Source organism: Alosa sapidissima, chromosome 7 (genome assembly GCF_018492685.1).
Source record: "Alosa sapidissima isolate fAloSap1 chromosome 7, fAloSap1.pri, whole genome shotgun sequence".
Classification (NCBI taxonomy): domain Eukaryota; kingdom Metazoa; phylum Chordata; class Actinopteri; order Clupeiformes; family Clupeidae; genus Alosa; species Alosa sapidissima.
Window position 1 is genome coordinate 24,927,388 of NC_055963.1, and position 25,022 is coordinate 24,952,409.

The window sequence follows — 25,022 nt, forward strand, 5'->3', positions numbered from 1 at the left end:
GTATGCTGCTTTGGCTGAAAAAAGGGGTTTCTAAAAATGTTGATGAAACAACGAGTTGAGAAAAAAAAGTGTCCCAGGCCAGAATAGACAAGCTAGAATGCTGCCAATGGAAAACTTCTGGGGTAAAAAGGGTGGGATTTGCATTGGCTCCACCTCTAAGAACAGGTAAGTTGTGTCGGACCTAAAAGTGGGAAAGGAAGTCAACAAAGCGGAAACCAAATATCCCCTCAAAACGCAGGTAAGAATATAATGAATGTGTTTGAATGAATGTGTTTGTGAAACGTCATGCTGGCTAAAGTGGGAAGTTTGGGATGTTTTGGAGTTTGTCCTTTTTGTTTTTGTCTTTTGTACTGTATGCATTCATGGGTGTGTCGGCAAGCTCACTTGACCGAAACTTGACAAAAAGGAGAGTGTTTTCTGGTACAGGATAGGACGGCTCCTGTTTTACTGATTGTTTTACAAAAGTGATGCTGTAGAATGAAGGTTTGTTTTTAGTTTTAGATTGATTTCAGTTATTTGAAGCTCACCTTGGGCAGCGGAGTGTTGACTCACCGATATTGCACCAGTTTGACTGTTAAACCAGTTTGGTGAGTTTGTCAAGCTAAGTAGTGCAAACATTATCCTGAATGTTCCAGGCAATGCATAATAATGCTGAGATTTCTGCTTGTCTCACACATGTATTCGAAAGGGATGAGATTATGTAATTCTGACTTGACAAATATAATCTTCAGGCTTGCTTGAATCTTTGGATTTGAGGACTGTGGAAGTATATGGACATGTAAATATTGGCATGTTTGTTAGTAAAAAAAAGGTAAAAAATACAGAATATACAAAACTGACCCTTGATATCTTTTATACTGGTCTTCATTATAGAGTAAAATGACTATCAATGGTGCTGCCTTTGTTGTTTTATTGCATTCAAACTGACTCAGTGACTTGTTGACTCAATGACAAGAGTATGAGAGATACATCTACTGTAGATTCTTAGAAACAAATACAGGTAATAAAGTGTCCTAGTAACACTGCCACACACATTAAATGTGCAAGTGGTATATAATGAGAAAAGAATGGCACCTTGAATGACTAAAACCTAATTCTTATTCCTAAACAGGTAAAATGGGACGAGAACAGAGGCATCTTTTACTTCTCTGTCTAGCTTGCTTTGTTTTCTTGACCAGGAGCTCTGGATATAAAATATGTTCATACAATGTGCAAAATTTAAATATCTCCAAAGTATCGGACACAACAGTCCTGCATCTTCTGACAAAGGTGAGCAGTTATTTCTCACAGGTCTGTTAGTAGACACATCTTAATAGACATATTCAGTCATTGTTTCTCTATGCTGACAAAGAAGAGACTCAGGAGAAGAGTTGAACTGTACAAATGTATGTTAACCTGAGGTGTAGACCAGTGTTTTTCAACCTTTTTTGTGCCACGGCACACTTTTGACACTTAAAATGTCCCACGGCACACTAACATCCTGTGTGAAGAAAAAATAAACATACCATAGCCTAAAATTTCAAATAATACTAGCGTAGGTGACTATATCTAATTTAATTGTTGTTATGAACTGGATATGTGATGATTCTGTGAATACTGGATATGGGGCCCCCGTTGTACAACGCCTGCATACCACAAATAGTGCAATCATACAATCAATGAGAGCATGTGGTTATACATTTTTTGATGCAACAGTTGCTTTTCTGGACCAGTGAGTGACATTTGGGTAATTTTCTGCGGCACACCTGATTAGTGTTAATTTTGTCACCTATTTTTAATTTAGTCGTAGTCTTAGTCTTGTGACGAAATGTCCTTTTTAGTCTTTGTCATATTTAGTCATTCAAATATAATTTTTGTTAGTCAAGTTTTAGTCGACTAAAAGTCTCGTCATTTTAGTCTAGTTTTAGTCAAAAGAAAACTAAAGGTATCTTAGTCTTAGTCAGTTTTAGTCAAAACATTTTAGTCTTCTTTTTTTATAACAAATTATTTCTGATAGGTAGGCTATCTAGGTAGGCTATCTAGCATTGTGGCATAAAGCTTAGGTAGTTAGCTTGCTAACTCGGGCAAAAATACCCGGTGTTCTTGTTCCATGTAGTTTATATTTATTTCGTGTTGCAGCCACAGGGTTGCAGCAACAGCACGTAGACTAGCCTACAGGAAAGCTGTTGCGCATGAACTCATTCGGAATATTTTGAAAACGTAACAGCTAGATATTCTGTCTTCTCATTTTGTTGACGAAAATGAAGAGAGATTTTATCTTAGTTTTTATTTCATGCAAAACATTTTAGTCTCGTCTTTTTTCGTCAACAATGATGGATATTAAGATAGTCTTAGTCAGTGTTACAGTACATTAGTGCCGTCTCGTCATCGTCTCGTCTTAGTCATGAAAAAAAAGGTCGTTGACGAACATATTTCCTCTCGTCTTGTCTGACGAAATTAACACTACACCTGATGATCTCTCACGGCACCTTAGTGTGCCCCGGCGCAGTGGTTGAAAAACACTGGTGTAGACCTTGTGGCTGTGTTGGTTTGAAATTACTACACTCTGACATACTTGAGTTGCACTGTAGTTCATTAACTGCAGTGTGTTATAACAAGTCAGAAGGTTAGGTTGAAATTACTTGTACAATTACATCTCTCTCTTTGCTAATGTTCAGATTTTGTCGAACTGTGATGTGTGCCTTCTACAAGAGGTGAAGGACCCGGATGGGGAGGCTATGGATAGACTGATTTCCTCCCTCGATAGGTACAATAGGTGCAAACTACAGTAACTCCTTTCTCTCACTGAATATATTGGCCCAAATGTTGTATTGGTGTTTAATGTAGTTTTGTATGATCCTTAATAACTTGTATAGTCATTACCAAGCAAAATAACTATTCATTTAATTTTTTCCATTTCTCTGATACCTTTTTTTTTTTGTACATTCCTTACCACAGCTATGATGACTTTAGTTATAATTATGTGACCAGTGAAAACCTGGGTCCGAGTGGAGAAGAGGAGCAGTATGTATTTCTATACAGGTAAAATGCAATCCAAATTTAATCCAAAAAGATTTTCACAGACATACTGTCAGATATGGCATGTGACACTCCCTAACTGTAATACCCAATATCCAGCCTGCATGGACATTTCTGTGTGTGAAAGTGATATTCACAGTTGACATTTTTTTTTGGGGGGGTTCTTATTACAGAAACGAAACCGCTGCACTGGTGGAGACGTATCAGTATCCCAAATCAAAGAAGGAAAACGTCTTCAGTCGAGAACCTTTCATAGTACATTTTAAAGCACCAAAGACAAGTTAGTGGCTTTCTACTGTTTCATGTGACTTTATGCACCCTAATTTAAATGGCAGGAAAAATACAGTCTGTCAACACGCACAGTTCAGTGCATATAGCCAAAGTCCTTTTAGGCAAGTCCCTCCACTCGGCGGCCATATTGCAACGCTTTTTGGGCACTCATAGGGCATCCTATTCGGCAGAAATGCGCATGCGCAAGGCTTCACGATCACAATCTTGCTCCAGCGGCGAGTTCACAACACATGATTGGCACGATGTCTTCACAACATATGATTGGCTCAATGTATTCTCATCACACCACATGATTGGCTCAATGTATTGACATGTTGACGTTTTGCCGAGGAAGGGGTTGGGATATGTGTAGACAACGGCCATATTGACGTTACAAACTAACCCCATGCATATCTATGGAGGATTTTTTGAGTGCTGTGTCTCCTCATTAGAAAGTCTCTGATATAGCTAAGCTAACATGTGACAGTGGGCAGACTTGTCAATGTGTGCTGTTAGGGTCTTGTCCATCATGTTAAATGAACAAATTGATTTAGCCTGGTTAATAAATTAGCTTTAGTTAGGACTTTGCACTTTGCGGATCATTGAAGTTAGGCAAGTCAAGTCTATTTATATTGCACATTTCATACACAGCTAGGTCATTCAATGTGCTTTACATAAACAAAAACAAACAGTAATAGCAAATAAAAGCAGAAGGACAATAGTCAAAGAATAGTTTAAAAGGTAAAATAATAAAAAAGAAAACATAAAACATACAAGGTAAAATCATTTAAAAATAAAGAATAATTAAAAAGAAAATAAAACACATAAGGTAGAATAATTTAAAGGCAGATTCAGAATTTGTAACTCCGTGCAGTTAACAGTCTTGACATCAGTCTTGACATCAGTGTTTTGACATCAGCCCTCTAATTATGGCAATATTGCTCATGTCTTCTACTGATCACTATTACAACAATGGGTACATGTTAGCAGATGGGATACTTACTTTGAATTAAATTTTAAAGCTAAGGAAAACATTCTGTACAGAATATGAACAATCTCAGGTCTTATTACGTGTATATAATGCAACTGACATGTTATACTTTTCCTCTGTTTAGAGATTGGTGAATTTGTGTTGATTCCACTCCGCGTCGAACCCCAAAATGCACTAAAAGAGCTAGATTCACTCTTTGACGTCCTCACAGAGATAAAGACAAAATGGAATGTGGAGGTAAGGGGTTATGTGTGGGGCAGAGGGAATGAGGCTAGGCAGATTTACCACTGGACATACCGTTCTGGTGTTCAACCTTCTGTGCTTTTGATGTTTTCTATTAATACCTATTAACAATCTATCAAAAGAAAACTCTCTTTCTCTCATGAACAGAATATAATGTTACTGGGTGACTTCCATGCTGACTGTGGATATGTGACAAGGAAGAACAGAATAAACAACCGACTATTCTCAAACCGTGGCCTCTTCTGGTTGATAAGGGATAATGCAGACACCACTGTGACAGACATGACTGACTGTGCCTATGATCGGTAAGGGGGCATGACATTGGATTATGGAAAGATGGGGAAGTGATTCATGAAATTTCTTATTGTCAAGCTTATCAGTGTGTTGAAGTCTTTATGAAAGATTTATGAAGACATAGAAAGATTTATGCTTAAGAAAGTGAAAAAAACATTACATGTTTTTGGCCTCAGGCCTATTGACCTGTTTTTACTTAATAGCCACTTTATCATGACTGAAAAATCATCAGCTGATGGTCGATGCAAAATTCCTTTTTCAGTAATGATAACTTTGGTCAGATGCTTCAACCAAGTTAATAGTAAAGTATGGTGGAGGAATTCCAGGGTTGGACATCTCTCATAGCGTATTCATGTTTGGATTGTGCTTCAGGTTAACAGTGTGACTGACAGTGGCATGAGTGATGACTAAATTGTCAATTAAACAGGGAGTGCTTTTAATAGATGTAATCTTTTTCATACAGCTTTGTGGTGCACGGAGAGAAATTCCTGAAAGCTATCGAGCCCCAATCTGCGCGAGTGTTCAACTTCAAAAAGAAATTCAAAATCTCAACTGATTACGTAAGGATGTTTTCTTTTTCCGTCTCATTTTGAGAGAATCATGCTCTTCTGAACCTACACCTTTCTATTTCCACAGCATTATAGTCTGCAGACTGTGTTTGATTGATTATTTTTTCATTGGGGCTGTGGATATTTGGGACGTTTCCACCAAACATTACATCTCTAGCATAGACGGTCTTAACTGGACATCATGGATTAGATACTGGTTTTGATGCCAACGTTTTAGTGTCGGGTGATAATTCAGCCAATAGTCAAAAGTCAGGCTTGCAAAGGAAGTATCTGTGATTCACATTTACAGCACGTTTTTTTCTTCATTTGAGCAAACCTTTTATTAAACAATCACATTTGGTTTTGGTATGACATACAGTACCCTCTTCCTCCACAGGTACTCAAGATTAGTGACCACTACCCAATTGAAGTGAAACTAAAGTCAGCGGGGCAACTGCAGGCCTTAATGCAGCCAGTTCTTCTCATTCTCCCTCTCATGGTGCTATTTATTCTGCCTGATTCCACAACATTATTAATGTAAAGTGTGAATATGTAAAACCAGCAATGGCCTCAGTCAGTAACAGACGGTAGTAAACAGACATGCAAAGGCCATATATTTAGTTGGCACTCATGAGGGCTGAAAAGTTTGTGCCACTTATTTTCTCAAACAATTTTGAACATGTGTATTGTTAGATGGGTAATCGATTGTTTCTTATTGTTTTCACTTTAAGGACATGTTGGTGGATGAAAGATGTTTTCTATTGTAATTACTCTTTTAACTGTGCTTGTTGGCTTTTTTAACAGGGTTTACTGCAAACAAAGATATTTTGCCAAATTCTCAATGGAACTGTTATCACAAGTGTGTGTGTGTGTGTGTGTGTGTGTGTGTGTGTGTGTGTGTGTGAATGTCTGTGTCTGAATGACAGAGAGAGTGTACATGTATTATGTATTGTACATAATAAAATGGTTTTAATTTCTTATATGCAAAATTAAATAGCCTACTGCTATTTTGTAAAATATTAGTTATGGATGTCAAACTGAAACTGACTGTGATAACTAACCACCAATTATTTAGTCAGAAGATTTAAAATTTAGTCAAAGAATGAGAAATTTACATTTATGATCTGTGTCATCTGGAATAGACATTTATGATATTAACATTGTTTGAATGAGTACATCCATTAGTGTTTGAGTAGACCTACTCTAATGTCGTACTTAGAGAGTAGGGTTAATTAGTAACATTTCTCTGACATGATGTTGTACATCAGTGGTTCTTAACTGGTCTGGCTTTGGGACCCACAATTTCCCTTGTTCATAAAGTTGCGACCCATATTTTTTAGTTCAAGCCAACGGATATGGTGAGCTATAAGACACACAAAGTGCCTGTAGGGCTACTTGTTTGGAACATGCGGATGTATATGTAATATATACAGGTGCTGGTCATATAATTAGAATATCATGAAAAAGTTTATTTATTTCAGTAATTCCATTCAAAAAGTGAAACTTATATATGTATGTATAATGTATACATTCATTCCACACAGACTGATATATTTCAAGTGTTTATTTCTTTTAATTTTGATGATTATAACTGACAACTAATGAAAACCCCAAATTCAGTATCTCAGAAAATTTGAATATTGTGAAAAGGTTCAATATTGAAGACACCTGGTGCCACACTCTAATCAGCTAATTAACTCAAAACACCTGCAAAGGCCTTTAAATGGTCTCTCAGTCTAGTTCTGTAGGCTACACAATCATTGGAAGACTGCTGATTTGACAGTTGTCCAAAAGACTACCATTGACACCTTGCACAAGAAGGGGCAAGACACAAAAGTGCATTGCTAAAGAGGCTGGCTATTCACAGAGCTCTGTGTTCAAGCACAATAGAGAGGCGAAGATGTGGTAGAAAAAAAGTGTACAAGCAATAGGGATAACCGCACCCTGGAGAGGATTGTGAAGCAAAACCCATTCAAAAATGTGGGGGAGATTCACAAAGAGTGGACTGAAGATGACGTATGCAAGACTCGGGTTTCAGCTGTCACATTCCTTGTGTCAAGCCACTCTTGAACAAGAGACAGCATCATAAGCGTCTCACCTAGGCTAAAGACAAAAAGGACTGGACTGCTGCTGAGTGGTCCAAAGTTATGTTCTCTGATGAAAGTAAATTTTGCTTTTCCTTTGGAAATCAAGGTCCCTCTTCTGGAAGAAGAGAGGAGAGGCACAGAATTCACATTGCTTGAAGTCCAGTGTAAAGTTTCCACAGTCAGTGATGGTTTGGGGTGCCATGTCATCTGCTGGTGTTGGTCTATTGTGTTTTCTGAGGTCCAGAGTCAACGCAGCCATCTACCAGGAAGTTTTAGAGCGCATCCTGCTGCTGTCCAACTTTATGGAGATGCAGATTTAATTTTCCAACAGGACTTGGCACCTGCACACCGGTTCAAGGACCATGGTATCCCTGTTCTTAATTGGCCAGCAAACTCGCCTGACCGTAACCCCATAGAACATCTATGGGGTATTGTGAAGAGGAAGATGCGATATGCCAGACCCAACAATGCAGAAGAGCTGAAGGCCACTATCAGAGCAACCTGGGCTCTCATAACACCCGAGCAGTGCCACAGACTGATCGACTCCATGCCACACCGCATTGCTGCAGTAATTCAGGCAAAAGGAGCCCCAACTAAGTATTGAGTGGTGTACATGCTCATACTTTTCATGTTCATACTTTTCAGTTGGCCAACATTTCTAATAATATTCTAATTTTCTGAGATACTGAATTTGGGATTTTCATTATTTCTTTTAATTTTGACGATTATAACTAAACATTTGAAATATATCAGTCTGTGTGTAATGAATGAATATAAAGCTTCACTTTTTGAATGGAATTACTGACATAAATCAACTTTTTGATGATATTCTATTTATGACCAGCACCTGTATGTAGGCTACCTGTCTGAGTCCATGGCAATGACTGATATAGGCTATGAAATAAAGTTCATCAAAATAAAGGTCCAATATTAGATCCGATAAGGTAGCATTTAAATTTGAGAGTTTTAATTTATTTTTAACCAGAAGCCCACCTAAAACCCACCTAAAACCTAAATCTTATGAGTGCTTTTGTTTTCAAATCTTTTGTTGCTCTACTTGATTCACCCCAGAACGATAGATGGCGCTGGGGAGACCTTTTTTGTAGGTTAGGTAGCGAAGAAGATGACAGTTCCCGGAGAGAGTTAGGAAACGTGGCCTTATGAGAAAAAAGAACCAATATTGATGTCAAACAGGTAGTGTTTGCGAACTCATCGACTACCCTCGCATTGCTCGGGTGAGCACACCAGCTTTCATAGTTTTCCGACGCTTGACATTACAGCAAAAATGGCAGATGTCGACCAAGGATCGGCAGCCCCGACTGAAACTTCACCGGCTCTGGACAGCTTGAATGCTACCGACACAAATGGAACCGATGCCGTCAATGCTACAGTGGCCAAGTTCGTTGCAACACCCGAAGGCACAGCGTTGGCATATGGCAGCCTTGTATTCATGGCCCTGCTGCCAATCTTCTTTGGTGCGCTGCGCTCTGTCACCTGCTCAAAGAGCAAGGTAAATTTAGTTGGATATGAACTGTTTGACACAATTCAAGGAGCAAGCTAGCTAACTTTGCGGTAACTGATTTATGAGTTGTGGAATAATGCTTGTTATGTTGTGTTAATTTACCTGAGGGTTTACCTCCTTAGCGTTTTTAACGTGACATAAAGCCACCGTGAAGTAACATTTTAAACGTAATTGATAGATTTGGTATGACAGCTGTGTAGCTAACGTTAGCGATTCATTAACCCACTCACTGCCGCTGCGCTGCTAGGTAGCAAAATGTTAACGTTAGCTTAACATGTCTAGTTCTAATGATGCTAGAACTAGCTTGCTATCGAACGGTAGCAGAATGTGATCGTCCGCCCAACAGCTGGATGCCTTGCCAGCTGATATGAAGCGATTTCACGGATCGTTGCAGGTGTTGAGTTAAATAGTAACGTTAGCTCTTGCTAACTTAGCAATAAAGTTGGGCCTAATCTGACATGACAAAACGCACGAGGCATTAAATTAAATTAGGCATTAAATGTTGTAAAACAAACGTATTCCCTATTGCTCGTATGTGGTGCCAACTTTAGCGTGGTATCGATAAGGGTGAAATGGATGATTTGCAACATTACCGTTGTGAGAATGGCTGACTCCTGTGTGTCAACATCAGCTCTCGCCTCATAAAAGTAACTAGATGAGATTTGTGTGCTCGCTTGGTGATGCATGGTTAAGAGGGCTCAACACATTCTTTGTGAATGTTGATAATAGCTTGACGTTGTAATAACAGTGTTGGCCATTCAATGAATGTGGTATAGGCCTACTAACGGTAATACCAGCTTCTGAGTTCACTCACCGCATCCGCGAGCCTCTGCATCCTGTATTCCTGCCTGAGCGTGGCTTGTTTCACCTCGAGTATTGTACCTGTATTGTACCTTCTGCAGGGTTTCTCTAAAATTGTTTATGTACACTTATTTTATCCGTAGGTTGCCGGCGAAAATGGTTACGAGTACCGAGTGAGTATTTTAAATCGATAGCACAGCGTTCACATTTCTTATTCATGCTGTCTCAGTTTCACTCATTACCCGTGGTCATGTCATTTAAGCGCGAGGCTTAAATAATACGTTTTGCGACAGGTGAATAAAGGAGATGACACTTGGGAGAGTCAATTCAGGTCTATGTTGTCCTTCGATACATGCCGTCACGCTGCAATATAGAATAAAAAATACTAGTCAACATTTTGACATCTCGACATTGTTTTACACATAAGTGAGTTACACTTGGTGTGATATAAAAGACCTTTTTAATGGCAGTCCTTAAGCACAAATTAAGTCTGTCTTACGGAGAAAGACATTTTATAGGACTGAGTAAAAAGCTGTCAATATGAGACCAGAATCTCTATTTGTCTATAGTAGGCTACAAGCGCTGACCCATTTTTAGATTGACTTAATTCCTTTGTGGGGCTCGCTAATTTTACCCATAATTCCTTAGGTCACTTTAGGTCATTACTCTCTGCCACTCAATCATGCCCAGCTTGAAATACTCTCATCTATTAATAACCAAAAAGCTTCTGAAACAAACTGGTGTACACTAGCCTTAACGGCAAAGCAATCGTGTTCACGCTTCTCTGAAACAGGGCTGGTTTTTGTGTTCAGTCTTTCCCACTCAAAGGTTTTCGTTCATTTGCATTTATATGCACCATATTAGCTGTAGGTAACCTGTAACCACTGCATTTTTTTCTCTTGCCTCTCTTTCCCCGTAGAACTCCTCAGACATGCCTGAGACCATCACAAGCAGAGATGCCGCACGCTTTCCCATCATAGCCAGCTGCACCCTCTTTGGCTTGTATCTCTTCTTCAAGGTGAGGCAAACACTACACCAGCAATTGCAATAGTCCATTACCCATCTCCACTTACTACAAATATGCAGTTGTCACTGCCATTGTAGGACTACTCAATGACAACAACTCCATCACAACTTCTCAAGACTCAATCTCACGGTTTTTACAGCGGTGTCAGGATAATTACCTCAAACTACATGTAGACAAAACTGAAGAGCTGGTCATTCACACATTAAAATAACCCCCTGGACTACACCATACTTACATCCACGATCAACCAGTTGAACAGGTCAGCAGTTTTGAATACTTGGGGCAGATCATACCCTGCTGTACTGCTCCCCCTACATTCTTCACAATGTTAAGTCACCTGCAAAAACAAAGTCATTAGAATCACATACACTGCTGCCAAGATAATCAGTCTCCCCACTCAAGACAAATTACATAGCCATCACACGCATAAGAAGTCCAATAGCATCCGACACAGATACCCCCCTGAATCAATTTTTCAAACGGCTTCCATCCGGGCACAGATACCTAGCACTGAACTGGACAAAAGCCCTCTTCAAAATAAGTTTAGTCCCCACCGCCATCACAGTGCCAAACAAAGTTATGTAAAGATCCAGCTTTAACCCTGTCTCTTATCTGTTATGTGGGTTTGTGTAACAATGATGTGCCTACTTGTGTGTCCTGATTTACCCTGGGGATCAATAAAGTATCTATCTATCTATCTATCTATCTATCTATGTGTAAAGATGATTATCCCCTTAAAGCCATGTCGTTATCAAAAAGAGTTACGTGGACAGAGAAGAGACACGTAGACCAATCACTTCCTGTTTTAAGAATAGAAAAAAACCCGGCACGCATCATTCTTCCACTTCCACTTCCTGCTCTCCATCTTGTGCTGTGATGTGAAAGTGACACGTGTTGTGCTCTGCACAGCTGTCTCCGCTCACACTGATGACCAATCATATGGTTGTGATACCTGAAAGAGGAAAATACCATGAGGCCCTCATATTACATTTGTTGTCTTCAAGGCCAATCTTGTTATTTCATAATGTAGGGTGTTTTCTGAATAAGAGGTAATTAGAGAGGTAATTACAGGAATCCTGGAGGGTGAATGTATCCTGGTTTTGATGGTGTTTTAAAAACATTGTTCCTTCTTATTGTCTGTCTTGTAATGTAATATTTTATACACATATTTGACCTTGAACCAACTGATCCATATTTGCTGAGTTTGGCCAAAAAAATATCAGATATGATTAATCAGCACCAGATATAAACAACATGTCATCCAAGGCCGTATGCAGCATGTTTGTTTCTAAGAACATTCTCTCTCTCTCTCTCTCTCTCTCTCTCTCTCTCTCTCTCTCTGTTTTTGTTTTAGATTTTCTCACAAGAGTATATTAACTTGCTGCTATCAATGTACTTCTTTGTGCTGGGGATCCTGGCTCTGTCTCACACCATGAGGTAAGACCGGCTTCAGGATGGTTTTCCTTTTGCACCAAAAGAGGCTCGTAGCGTGACAGGCTAATTGTATTGTAATGTGTGGAAGTCGTTTTTTTTTTGTCTTGTGTTTTTGTGTTTTCCTGGCTCTCATAAGTCATTATTTTCCTTCTCTTGTCAGTCCTTTCATGAACAGAGTGGTCCCAGCTAGCGTGCCCAATAAGCAATATCAGCTCCTCTTCACCCAGGGCACGGGGGAGAGCAAAGAGGGTGAGCACCTCTCTTTTTTTTTTCCTCTCTTTTTTGTCTCTCCCTATCCCTTCTTTCTGTTTCTAGCCTTTCTCTCTGACACAATGTACTTAATATCTTTCCTTTTCTCATCATCTCCATAAAATCACACTTGGTGGGTATCCTCATATGTGATGTATTTTTGTTCGACGTAATTGTTGCTAATTCCTGTGCCTTTTGTCACATAAGTTCAATGTCCATTTTCTTGACTTTGTTTTTTTCATACCTCAGAGAGAGGTCTGATTGCTGTTAGCCATAGTGCCATTTAGCAAATCTTCTAGCAAAATTAGTATTGTTAACAAGTAAACAGTGCTTGAAAAGCAAACCCTGACTTGTCATTGTTTCTCTGTCCACACAGAGATTGTCAACTATGAGTTTGACACCAGGGATCTCTTCTGTCTGGCTATCAGCGCCGTTGTTGGGGTCTGGTACGTCCTCAAAAAGGTAACATAGCCTTTAAACATATCTCCTCCCTGACAATTTTTGATCTTTCTGAAGCACATTTTTGTGTTGTTTTTCATGTTGCGGTAGATTTTAAGATTGACTTTTTAATGTCATTTTAGATCATCTTTATGTGGCTGGGGTTGAGTGTTGCATTAACACACTATAGAAAAAATTACTTTTCTAAATGACTGAAAGAACTTGAACTCAAAACTTTTAGCAATGTTGTCAAATTGTTCAAAGATGGATAAAAAGGTTTTTAATGACCAGACATCAGTGGTAATGCGTATTACCTACAGTACATTTCCAACATTAAATTAGATAGTTCTTAAATGCTTTCCAGACATTGTAGTTTTACAAGTTGCATTGATTTTACAACTCTGGCATTAAATCTGTGTGCGTGTGTGTGTGTGTGCGCGTGTATGTACTCCACAGCACTGGGTGGCCAATAACCTGTTTGGACTGGCCTTTGCTCTGAATGGTGTTGAGCTGCTTCACCTGAATAATGTCAGCACAGGCTGCATCCTTTTGGGAGGCCTGTTTGTCTATGACGTCTTTTGGGTGAGTGGGTTTTGTGTTTGTATATGCATGTTTGTGACCGTATTTGCATACGTATAACAGGGAAAAAGTGTGTTTGTGCATGTGTGTGAGAGGAAGAGAGTGAGAACTGGCAAAGTGAGTGTGACAGAGGACAGTCAGGTTCAAAGTACAGTTAAATGCTTCATCATGACACTGCTTTTGCCACATACCCTCTTCCAGCTAATCTCACTCACCGCTTGCACAAACCTGGCAAACGTGCGGTCTGACAGTTAAGATAATGCAAACGGCTGGCCGCAAAACCCCGAGGCGGTTTCCTTCCTCCTCTCTCAACCTGGAATTTCCACCTCAGTTGTCCTCTGATAGATGCTGCGTGTCTGTCCGTACCTCGCAGGTCACCCAGTGTGTGCTGACTCGCTGCCCTGCAGCTGTTGATTCTGAGTAAACATGAGCTTTCGTTTTCTCTTGTGTGTTTCTGTCCATACAGGTTTTTGGCACAAATGTCATGGTTACAGTGGCTAAGTCCTTTGAGGCACCCATCAAGTGTGAGTTTTATTCTGCTTATTTGTTTCTAATCAGCTGTTATCAGTAATGATAAATATTGATTCAAGACATATAATACTTATGGGCTTCTTGTCACTAGTAGTTGTTTTAATGAAGCAAGAGCTTTATCAGTGTGGCTACTGTCATAACCCTTGAAACCCTCTGTAACACAAACATGGCACCTCTACCAAGATCATAAGATTATATACCTGATAGATTAGCCGTCTAGAGATATATAATGCATGAATATACACAGTAGTCAAAGATACCTTTTATATAATATCTGGTGGTGTGAGGTATAGAAAACTATTGTAAGTTTATATAGTAAATTTAAAGCAACACCAAAGAACTTTCCCTCTGTCGCACGCATGCTATTTGTTTATCCAGCACCGGCTTTGCAAATAACGATGTCCACAGACAAGGTAGAATATGTTGCACGATTTATTAAAAAAATGAGCCTACGATGTATTGCGACATCAGATGCAAGTCAAATTTGTAGTTTCTTATGTCTCATTCCATTGAACTACAGATCCGCTCCCCGATCTGGCAAACTTACATAGTGCGGTTACTGTTTGCCGTTCACCCTGTTACAAGTTGATGAACGGCTGTGTTGCTTTAAAGACAAAGTGCTTCACAATAAAATACAGAAAAACAAATCCATCTTTCATTTTCCACACACACACACAGGCATACATTTCCACTGTATTGTACTGTCCTCCATCCACATTTCAACAGCTGCTGAAAGCTTAACAAATGTGTTATAAACTGCGATTTAAATCCAGTCACAGATGACTCATGTCTGAGTAATCCTTTAGGGGTTTTGGGAGCAGCAAGATTTAATGAAACGGCTGATCTTATCTGTTCCTTTGTGTCCTGTGTCAGTGGTCTTCCCTCAGGACCTCCTGGAGAGAGGACTGGACGCCAGTAACTTTGCCATGCTCGGCCTGGGCGATATCGTCATCCCAGGTGAGTTTACAACACACGTCATACATCACCAGATCCCTTTCAGTAATGTCTTGGCACTATCAGTTTGAAGTTTGTGGAAACTTGTCTTTTATTGTTGTGTAAAACAAATAGGCAGCTAGACTTGTTTAATTAGGTTTTTAAACCAAACATGACGAAATAAGCTGTGCACCTGCCTTTGGCCACATTTGGCTGTGGGTCTAACCACTAGAGGGTGCTGTAACATCTCTCTTGTGCTACTGTGAGCTGTTCTGGTAACTCATTCTTTCTGTATCTAGTTGTAGCCTGGCATCCTGAGTAACACTGTTCTGTCTACTTTTTCCTTAATTCCCAGGCATCTTTATTGCATTGCTGCTTCGTTTTGATGTTAGGTAAGACTAATGTCCGTGGGTGTGGGTGTGTGGGTGGGTGGTGTCTGCTGATGGTCCCAAAAGCTGTCACAATACTTATTGGGTCTCATAGATGTACTGTATCTGAACTATGTGTGTGTCTCCCATAGTTTAAAGAAGAACTCCAGGACCTACTTCTATACTAGTTTCCTGGCTTACATCTTTGGTCTGGGCCTCACCATTTTTGTCATGCATACTTATAAACATGCCCAGGTAAGAGGAAGAAAAACAAGAGAAAGCTAGAAAGTCCAATTCCAACACTTTTGCTTATTATTGAATATTGCATGTTGGACATATTTAGCTGATACCCTGTGTATCTCATGCTTTGTGAAATGTTTTAGTTTTTGGACCTTAAGTTATAGTATTCAGGACTTGGCTATACTGCCATTTAGTTGACAGTAAACTGATTCTGAATGCCTAGGTAGATCAGTTCCCATTGTGCATTATCACTCATCCAGTTCTGATAACTGACTCTAAAGAGTAAGGATGGAATTCAGAGGTCAATCTGTTCATATGCCATTGGTTATTTGTTAAAGCTTATTTTCGTGTGTGTGTTCCTCCAGCCTGCCCTCTTGTACCTGGTGCCAGCCTGCGTGGGATTCCCAGTGGTGGTGGCCTTGCTTAAAGGAGAATTGACAGACATGTTCAGGTATCTCCTCAGCTTTCCTCTTTTATCAGGCTCCTGCATGATGTACAAGTGTCCTACAATCATCACTATACATGTGTGGGCCTGTCTATCCACTTAGTTGGTCTAGCTGTATCCAGTACATCACCAAATTGAGATACCATTGAACTTAATCTGTGAATGGTGGTGGATTTTAAACCTCCATCCTTTGGTGATTCTTTTACATCTCTATCTGCATCAGCCATTAAATAATGAATTGCAGATATTTGAAGTTGGTCACTTCCAACCATTTGAGACTGAAAGAGTGGTCATTTTATTTTTTTGTGGTTGATGAAAACTTAAATGCTATAATAATATGCATGGCTATCTGACCTGTGAGAGCTGTGGTATTCTGGCCTTCCACAGTCTGAATGGTGGTTTGGCCACAGTGTGCAGTCGTTTTTTCCCTCCATATCATTATGTTTTCTTCTTTCTGTTTCATATATCTTCGTCTTTATTTCTTTGTTTATTGGTCTCTCAATCACACCCAGTGCCTCACACCGATGTAGTCAGTCAGAGTCTCATATTCTCTCTCTCGCTCTCGCTCTCGCTCTCGCTCTCTCTCTCTGTCAGTCTCTCTCTGTCTCTCTCTCTCTCTCTCTCTCTCTCTCTCTGTCTCTCTCTCTCTCTCTCTCTCTCTCTCTCTCTCTCTCTCTCTGTCTGTCTTTCTCTGTCAGTCTCTCTCTCTCTGTCACTCTCTCGTTCTCTCTATCACAAACACACACGCAAACAGTCCTCAGACAACAGTCGCTTTAGATTTATGCATAAACCCTATATCTTAGTCACTCGGTGCCTTTCTCCTTGCATCCTTACACAAACACACATACATTGATAAGCACACACTGACTCACATACTCACAGCGGGTCTCTACTGGATTGGAAGCCATCACCAGTAGTCATAACAATACAAAGGGGGCAGCCAGGGGGTAAGGGGTGTGTGTGTGTGTGTGTGTGTTCTGGAGGGCAGCAGAGGGCACTGGCGGGACACCTGGCACCTGCATGGCCATGTGATGTGGGCGCAGGAACATTCCCCACACTCCTGCCAAAAGCTGCCACTGGCCGCGACGATAGTAGTCACGGCAACAGCCAAGCAATGACCTTCATGCCACGCCTGGTCTCAGAACTTTCAGAATCCCCCCCGTTTCCCCACAATGCTATTCAGCGTTAAAGGCCAGTGGGCATGGATATAATTATAATTAGATAATATAATTAGATAGTGTGCCATACATTTAATATTTTCAAAGGTATAAAACGTTTTGCTGTAATGCAAGGTTGCACAGCTCTGTATATTTCGTGATGTAGAGTGGGATGTGATGTGGTGTGGAGGGACCCTGCTTAACCCTGAGTGCCCAGACTAGACTTGCCCCCTGGCTGTCCTCCAGTTTCCTTTCCTGTCGTGTTCTTTCAGTCATCTTTAAAAGCTTGCTTTTTTATTTCTTCCCTCTCTCTCCTCTCTTCTTTCTTCTCACCCCTCTTTCTCCTGTTTTTTTCTGCTCTCGTGGACTTCTTTTCTCTACCTCTTCTTCCTCCTCCCCCTCCTCTTCCTCCCCCCCCCCCCCCCCCCCCCTCTCCTCCTCCTCTTGGCTGGCGCTCAGCTATGAGTCGTCGGACGAGGTGCTGCCCCACACCCCGCGCCTCACGCACTTCCCCACCGTCTCAGGCTCCCCGGCCAGCCTGGCCGCCTCCATGCAGGGCCCCCCCTCTCCCCCCTGGCGTCGCCGGCACACGCCCACTAACATGTAGGCCTCCGCGCCCCCCTCCAGGGGGCCTCTCACCAGGGCAGGTATGCCCCAGACCACCCCACCCCTCCCTCTCCTGCTCTCCACTCCCCCTCCTGCTTCCACCATCACCCACCTGCTCCCGCTGCACCCATACCCACTCACCAGCCACCAGCTTGCCCATCCTTGTGTCGTACCTCATCCTGATCCGGTGTGCCCACTGTCCTCATGCCAATGGTCCCACTGTGCCTTTGTGCCACCGCTTTGGCCTTTCTCTATGCACCGACTGCCCTCCCCACCCCACCAGCGTCCCTGCTCTGCTCTGGCTCTCTGTCATCTCACCACCTGCGTGCTGGCCTCCCTGCCCTGTGCCCTGCCTGCCTGGTGCCAGTCTCTCTTAGCCTGCTTTCACCATGAGGTTCCTCCTCACTACCGTCAGCCTGTGCCAGCTCGAGCAGAGCCCTTCCTCCTCCTCCTCTGAAGAGGTTCCAGTTGGGAAGACTGTGAAGGTGTCATTTTCACTGATCTGTGTCACACTCACCTGACTGGTCTGGTCTGGTCCACACACCTGGTTGTTGCTGTATGTATCTCAGCTTGCTGTATTCCCCGTTCCCCTGGTCCCACTTCCACAATTCAGCTTTATTTTTTGTTTGTTTCTTTCTTTTGGCTCTGTTGTATTTCTCCAACAACCATACATGGGGCACCTCATATTTTGCCATCTTTTGCCTTTGCTGTTTTTCTTTCTGTTTGTGGCAGCAGGGGGAGTTGACATTTCCTACACATGTTGTTTGTGGAGTGACCTTTTTAGGCCTGTCTTTCGTGTATGACCTCATTGCCCCTGTGACGGTGTTTAGTGAAAGTGGCACAAGTGTCCATCTTAAACTAATTGTTAAGCGCTGTCCTGGTGCCCTCCTGTCACTTGAGGGCCGTAATGTCCGTACTGTCCATCACAGTTGTACTCATTTGAAGTCTCCTCTCTTCTCGCGAAAGGTACGAGGAAGTTACCCCGGAGACGGAGGGCGCCGCAAAAGAGGAGACGACAGAGACCGAGAAGAAGGACCAATAACCGTGACGACGGCTGACGCCCTCCCCACCAACCCCACCCTCCCCATCGCCACCCTCCCCGATTAAACTCTCCATCCACCCCCACCACATTTCACAAGCCATGCTCCCTTCCTGGTCTCCGGCAATGAGGAGACCCGCCATGATGCTGACGTGTCGTATTATACATGGAAATGGCCCGTTATTCTCAGTAACTGTTTATGATGGAATGTTTTGTAGTCTGTAAATGGTTTATAAAACTGAAAACAAAAAAAAGTACAACAGCTTTCACGGTGCCTATGTTTTTTTTTTTGTTTTTTGTCAGATAATTTTTTTTCTTGTTCACTTTCATCTATTGATCATGCCTTCTGCATTCTTATCAGTTATTTTTTAAATTTGGACCTCTGTTCTTGTAAAGACCAGAGTTTGAACATTTTTTTTTTGTGTCTGGGAGATAAAAAGAGAAACACAAATGGTGTTAAGTGTGTTTTTTGAAAGGCAAGGCTCACAAGATTAAAATGGTAACAGAGACCATTTAGTTTCCATTCAAGTTTCCTCCAGTTTTGTCCCTAGTGTCTGTTGTGCAGTATGGTACATTCTGTTTGTTTGCTTGCTTATTTGGGTTCATAAAAACCAGTTTGAAACTGCACCATAGCATTGAGTAAGGGACGCGAATGACTCGGAAACGTGTGACCATGTGAATACTGAGATGCTGTCGTAAAGCTTTTCTCAATTACTTATTTGTGTATTTTCAGAAGAGGAGACCAAAGTGGGACCAAAATATTAGTCTTCTAGTTTTCAACTTCTTGTGTTTGTGTTTTTCCTTTTCACCTTTGGTATTTTATTTAAATTTCTGTTTTTTAGATAGGGGAGGATACAGTCACCTTGGGCTCAGGAGGCAGGGAGGGACTGTTCAGGGGACATGAGCATTTTCTGTTTTGTTTTGTATGTTCTTATAGAGGATTATGTCATGTCCATAGGATTCATTATGCTCTGCTTGGTAAAAGACAAAAAAAAAGTGTCCCATTGTTATTTGTAGTCTCTTCCTGATGAATCTCATTTTCTCCTAATGTACCAGTGAAAGGTTAAGCTTCGTTGAGGAGCAGTTACCTTTTTTCTCTCACTTTTTTATTTGCAATAAAGTGTGGTGTATATACCACTTGTAGACAAGCATAAAAATGGTTTGTATGTGTGTCTGTGGGTACCCTTTGGTGAATGTCTAGCTGTGTGAACAGCATGCTGTGGATGCTGGTAACCTGTGAAAGTAACTGGTATCACACTAACTAGAGGTTCCACAGTCTCCTTAGATTACTATACCTGAGACTAAAGCACCCAGAGTTGTCCATTGAGTCACTAGGTGGCGCCACCAACACGAGGAATAGAGTGAGCTCCTCACTAATAGGGCAAGTCTGTGTTCCCCAGGAGCTGAGGCTGAAGTCTGTGATTAGATGACGATTATTCCTTGGCCTGTTACTGTCTGCTGGCATTTGCAGCTATCACTGACCCAAACCACATGAGATATGAGACAGGCACATGGTAAACTCTTAAACTGAGTTGTACAGCACAGTGTGTACGATCAGTTGGATAATATTATTTTATTTAGTTATTAAAATCGAGCCTATCTTGTGTAAGTTGATAAACTGTAGCATTCTGTATGTCCTGTCATACACTAGTGCACAGTACTATTTCATTTTCTGTGTGAGAACTGAAGCTCATATCTAAACAAAGCACAGAAGAGGCCAATAGAAACAATTTGATTAAGACGCACTAGACAAATAGTGTACACCCACACAGAATTATAAGATAGCTTAATTTCACTGCCATTACAAACTAAGAGAAAATCGTTACAGTGTTGTGACATTACAAATGTGTTTTATTCAGTCACAGGTGTCAATAACGAAGTGTAAACGAAGAAGATTTTAAAGACGCTGAGACTGGGTCCAGGTGCAGAGAGACTCTACACCAAGGTACAGTGCTGATCTGAGAGATGAACTATTTCCCTTTTCCTCTCAAACACAGGCCTGTTTGCAAATAAAACATGACAACTACATCTGACTTTCCGTACCTAGGCGTCAGCGGGAGAGCGCTAAAGCTGACGGACACACCAGTGTAAGCGCTCAGTACATAACGTACGGAGAGATTTAGAGTTTTGCACCGAGTATGAGGTTCTTTAATTATTATAAGAGATGTGATTTTTGGATAGTTATATTGTTTGCTGTGCTGTTTTCCATATGTGGCTCGTGGCAATGTTTTGTGCATCACTGTGGTGCAGGAAATGATGACTCTAAAGAGTAAGGATGGAGGTTCAGAGGTCAATCTGTTCATATGCCATTTGCTATTTGTTTATTTTCTTGTGTGTGTGTGTGTGTGTGTGTGTTTGCTTGCTCAGCTCAGAGAGTCTGTGTCCTTGTGTTGTGTGGATGCAGCCGGCTGTGGATTCTGTTTCCCAGCATTCAGAAGGCTCCAGCTCACAGCGCTGTGACAACAGTCAAACAGTTTCCCTGGGGATAGCGAGCCAGGCGTGAAGCCACCTGATAGAGGTTAAACACGCACACACACACGTATGTATACACAAGTATATCCACCTGCTCCTCCACATACCCACATGTGTACACATGCACAGATGCACTCAAACAAACCACTGACCACATCCATACAGGTACATGGTACATAACCAAGCATGTTTGACCACACACACATACACAAACACACACACACACACATACACACACACACACACACCACAAGCTTCCACAAAACTCATTCTCACACTCACACACTACACAGTGATCCTGTCCAGTCTCCTCATTCTCGCTCATCTCAGGAAGCTGGAGGCTATTCCAGTGGGGTCGAGCGTGTACAGTACTTTAATGCAGGCCAGAAGCGTAAAAACACTTCCTGACGGTGCGACCAGAAGCATTTGCCATGTGTGGAGAGAAGGCTAGAGAGAGAGATCCAAATTAATTCCCCATACTCCTGTCCCGAGACTGAGATCCCCGACTCTGAGTTGCTGATGTGCCTAACTGACTTGATTTAGGATTAAGTGACAAATGGACTGAGTGCAAATGTGTGTGTGTGTGTGTGTGTGTGTGTGTTGTGTCTATTAGTGTGCCTCCATCTGTGTTGCGCATTAGCATACAGGGATGCATATGGCATGTGTGTGTGTGTGTTTGTGCATGCTTTCATTTGTGCATTTGTGTGTGTTTGTGCATGCACTCACTTGTGTGTGTATCTGTCTGTGTGCATGCACGTGTGTGTAATGGGGGGGGGGGGGGGGGGTCAGGTTTCAAAGCTGGAACATCTGCAAATCTCTCTCTACCCCCTCACCCTTTCTCTTTCCTGCTCCCTCCCTCCCTCCCTCCCCTCTTCTCTCTTTCTCTCCCTCTCTACTCCCCAGCTAACTGTGCTTCTCCATGGTATTCTCTTCACCCAGCCCACCCCACCCCACCCCAGTATACCCTCTCCCCTCCTGTAGCCCCCCCTCTCCCCCATGCAGGTGTGCTTTAGGGGAGGCCTGCTGGGAGCCTCTGTCTCCCCCTTCCCCTCCCCACTCCCCCGGTCATGTCATGCCCCCAAAACAAGCACCCCCGCATTAGCTCAGTTCCAGCACGGTTGCTAGGTGACTCGGCCTCTGTCCCTTGGTAACCTCCATTTTTTGGGGGTTCCCTGACCCTCCACAATCAGGGCGATCGGCTGTCTCACTGACCACCGGCCTGAAGTGACCAAAGAAGCCTGTGAATGTGGGAGGTATCCGTCAAAGCCACCGGGTGAAGAGGTGACCAGTATCCCTGCCTTACTTTTTGTTTGAACGGAGCATTCAGTTAAGTGTATTTGTGGACCTAAAGGGAAAAAAAAGACTTCTCACTTCACACATTTCAAATCCAAGCATAGTCACATCCCAGATCTGCTTGATTTGCATAAGCCTACACTCTGGAATGTCTCAAAAATAAGACATCATCCCCTGAACTCCAGTCTGCCGGGGATGATGCTCATCATCATTCATTTTTTTTGTGACGCTAATTTCTCAGAAGAAAAACAAAAAGTGCCAGAGAAGAGTGCTTGACGTTGAAAGACAGGATTTACTCCACCACAGCTGGGAGAAGAGAAGGGGGCAGGAAAAAAAAGAGCACAGAGGGGAGATGAAACGGAGGATGAAGGATGAAATACTTTGGACACACTACTGAGTTTTTACAGAGCAAGCGGACGTGCGAGAGGGAGCGAGAGGAGAGAAGACATATAGATTATGAAACCTCCTTTGGTAAGGATTTATAGGCGCAATTAAAAAACAGAGACATCGCCTCTCCTCTCATCTCAAGGCTGGCTGACATCACATTTACATATCAGTTTTATGGGTACATGTTATTTTCCTTTTCCCAAACTGCTCAGCACTTTAATCAGCCACAGCTGTTGCTGCTGCTACTCCTCCTGCTGCTCTTAGCATAGCCACTGCCTCCTCCTGCGTTAGCAATACTGCTGCTTCTGTTGATTTGTTTTTCAGTTATAGTCATTCCTCCTGTGGAAGGAACACAGATGTCATTAGTCATTTTGGATATCAGAGAAAAAGACAATGACGCTTGCACAGAGTCATACCTTTATGTATTAAATTTCTTTTCCAGACATTTTAACGTGCCAGCAGGGCACAGACGCACCTTTAGTTTCAGCACAGAGCTTCTCACAGCAGCTAGCTCAGAGAGGACGGCTGAGATATTTTATACAGATGGAGAAATGTGTGAGCAAGGGGAGCAGATACCAGGCCGTCAGCTCTGACAGGTGACAGAGTGTCCTGCCAGCCCAATTAGAAACAGGAGCGCAGTGAGACCTCAGCTTTCGTCAGCGCAGGAGCCTAGCGGCAGTGCTGGGCTAGGCCTGCTCTGGTGCTGGTTCCCGTGGGATCTGTTTAAACCAGCAGCCTCTCGCCCTCAAGACTCTTCAGACTGAATAAGGGAGCAAGGGATAAGTGAGGATGTAGAGAAAGAGGGAGAGAAAAAGATGAGAAGAACGGGGGAACATGAAGAGGAGGGTGAAGAAGGAGAAGATGAAGAGAGAGATTATGATGGCTGAAAATGAAGATGATTGTGGTTTGTTGAAGATGATGTCAGCCTTAAGTGCTCGGTGAATATTATAATAGAACAAACCCAAAACTTTCTGAGATATTTAATTAAAATCGCTCAGCATCCTCCAACCACCACCCCTCAACCCTGCCCCCCCTCCCCACCCCCTCCCTTTTTCTCCCCTCACAAACATTTCAAAGACAATCACCACAGAGACGAGAGCTGGAGCTGAACCACTTAATCCTCCCATCCAGTCTCTCTTCTGCTTCCCACAGTCCCCTCTGTTGTCCTCTCTCTCTCTCTCTCTCTCTCTCTCTCTCTCTCTCTCTCTCTCTCTCTCTCTCACTTCACTGGAAGTCCAAAGTCCAGTGATGTCACTGCTCGGCATTGGGTTTCTTTTCTGTGCCTTGGTTCGCTCCTGTTTACCGAAATTTGTCTCCTTAGCCGAGGGGGGATTAGTTTAAGAGTGCCTCAGAGACGTCAATGGCTTCCGTTTCATTTGACCCCAGCCAAAACAGAGACAACAGGCCTCAAAGGAGAGAAAAAGGGGAAGAGGAGAAAAGGAGAGAGAGAGGAGAGAAGAGGAAGAGAGTGAGACAGGAGGAGAGAGAGGAGTGTGTGTGTGTGAGAGAGAGGAGTGGAGGAGAGTGGGACAGGAGAAACAGAGGAGTGTGTGTGTGTGTGTGTGAGAGAGAGAGAGGAGAGTGGAGGAGAGGTGATGGGAGCCAGAGGAAAATGCCAAGGGTGAATGACGTGTCTTTTGTTTTCCGGAATGAAAAGCGAACGGATGGAATAGGAAGCTGAAAAACACAAGCCTTGCCAATTTCCACGAGCATTCTAATGTCTCTTTCTCTTTTTCTTTCCCACTCTCTCTCTCTCTCTTTCTTTCTCTTTCTCTCTTCCCATCCCTCAATTGTGTCTTTATTCCATGTTTTCCTCTCTCCTTTTCTCCCTTCCCCTCGCTTTGTGTCATCAGAGCTCTTGAGCCGAAGTCTCAGTTCAGCTGAGGGCAGAGCCGCGCGGCCAAACCATTCAGGCTCGCCGGCTCCTGCGTGCGAATGACGGAGGGCTTTTCTCTCCAGCACCAGCGGCTTTCACATGATGATGTGCCAGCCTCTCGGGCCCCCGGGCTGTGCCACTCAACACATATACGCGGACAGTGCACATGACGGC

General features: G+C 42.4%; 2 protein-coding genes across 6 annotated transcripts; both read left to right on the top strand.

The window, feature by feature from the left end:
- Positions 1 to 135: 135 nt before the first annotated feature.
- On the top strand, positions 136 to 6,358 carry LOC121714104 (deoxyribonuclease-1-like). 3 transcript variants are annotated; one of them, XM_042099284.1, is made up of 9 exons: positions 136 to 238; positions 1,112 to 1,269; positions 2,658 to 2,755; positions 2,938 to 3,021; positions 3,192 to 3,298; positions 4,404 to 4,516; positions 4,670 to 4,827; positions 5,280 to 5,376; positions 5,762 to 6,358. In XM_042099284.1, the coding sequence occupies exons 2-9, from the start codon at positions 1,117 to 1,119 to the stop codon at positions 5,903 to 5,905; spliced, it is 954 nt and encodes a 317-aa protein (XP_041955218.1). In that variant the 5' UTR covers positions 136 to 238; positions 1,112 to 1,116; the 3' UTR covers positions 5,906 to 6,358. The 3 variants fall into 3 exon arrangements, with proteins under 3 accessions (XP_041955218.1, XP_041955221.1, XP_041955220.1); XM_042099287.1 differs by having other exon boundaries at positions 137 to 238; positions 2,658 to 2,746; XM_042099286.1 differs by lacking the exon at positions 136 to 238 and adding an exon at positions 283 to 587.
- A 2,188-nt stretch (positions 6,359 to 8,546) lies between these two features.
- Positions 8,547 to 19,977, top strand: hm13 (histocompatibility (minor) 13). Of its 3 annotated transcripts, XM_042098525.1 has the most exons (13): positions 8,547 to 8,961; positions 9,918 to 9,947; positions 10,694 to 10,792; positions 12,156 to 12,238; positions 12,396 to 12,484; positions 12,861 to 12,946; positions 13,379 to 13,504; positions 13,968 to 14,025; positions 14,906 to 14,989; positions 15,321 to 15,357; positions 15,486 to 15,588; positions 15,939 to 16,024; positions 18,748 to 19,977. In XM_042098525.1, the coding sequence occupies exons 1-13, from the start codon at positions 8,737 to 8,739 to the stop codon at positions 18,821 to 18,823; spliced, it is 1,182 nt and encodes a 393-aa protein (XP_041954459.1). In that variant the 5' UTR covers positions 8,547 to 8,736; the 3' UTR covers positions 18,824 to 19,977. The 3 variants fall into 3 exon arrangements, with proteins under 3 accessions (XP_041954459.1, XP_041954461.1, XP_041954460.1); XM_042098527.1 differs by lacking the exons at positions 9,918 to 9,947; positions 18,748 to 19,977 and adding an exon at positions 17,635 to 18,709; XM_042098526.1 differs by lacking the exon at positions 9,918 to 9,947 and having other exon boundaries at positions 8,548 to 8,961.
- Positions 19,978 to 25,022: the final 5,045 nt, after the last annotated feature.

Bases quoted from the DNA above. Each gene is read 5' to 3' on its own strand.
- LOC121714104 (XM_042099284.1), top strand. From the start codon at position 1,117: ATGGGACGAGAACAGAGGCATCTTTTACTTCTCTGTCTAGCTTGCTTT. The intron at 2,756-2,937 runs GTGCAAACTACA...TCCTTACCACAG, and splicing joins TCCCTCGATAGGTACAATAG to CTATGATGACTTTAGTTATA. The intron at 3,299-4,403 runs GTTAGTGGCTTT...TCCTCTGTTTAG, and splicing joins TTTTAAAGCACCAAAGACAA to AGATTGGTGAATTTGTGTTG.
- hm13 (XM_042098527.1), top strand. From the start codon at position 8,737: ATGGCAGATGTCGACCAAGGATCGGCAGCCCCGACTGAAACTTCACCG. The intron at 8,962-10,693 runs GTAAATTTAGTT...CTTTCCCCGTAG, and splicing joins TCACCTGCTCAAAGAGCAAG to AACTCCTCAGACATGCCTGA. The intron at 12,485-12,860 runs GTGAGCACCTCT...CTGTCCACACAG, and splicing joins CACGGGGGAGAGCAAAGAGG to AGATTGTCAACTATGAGTTT.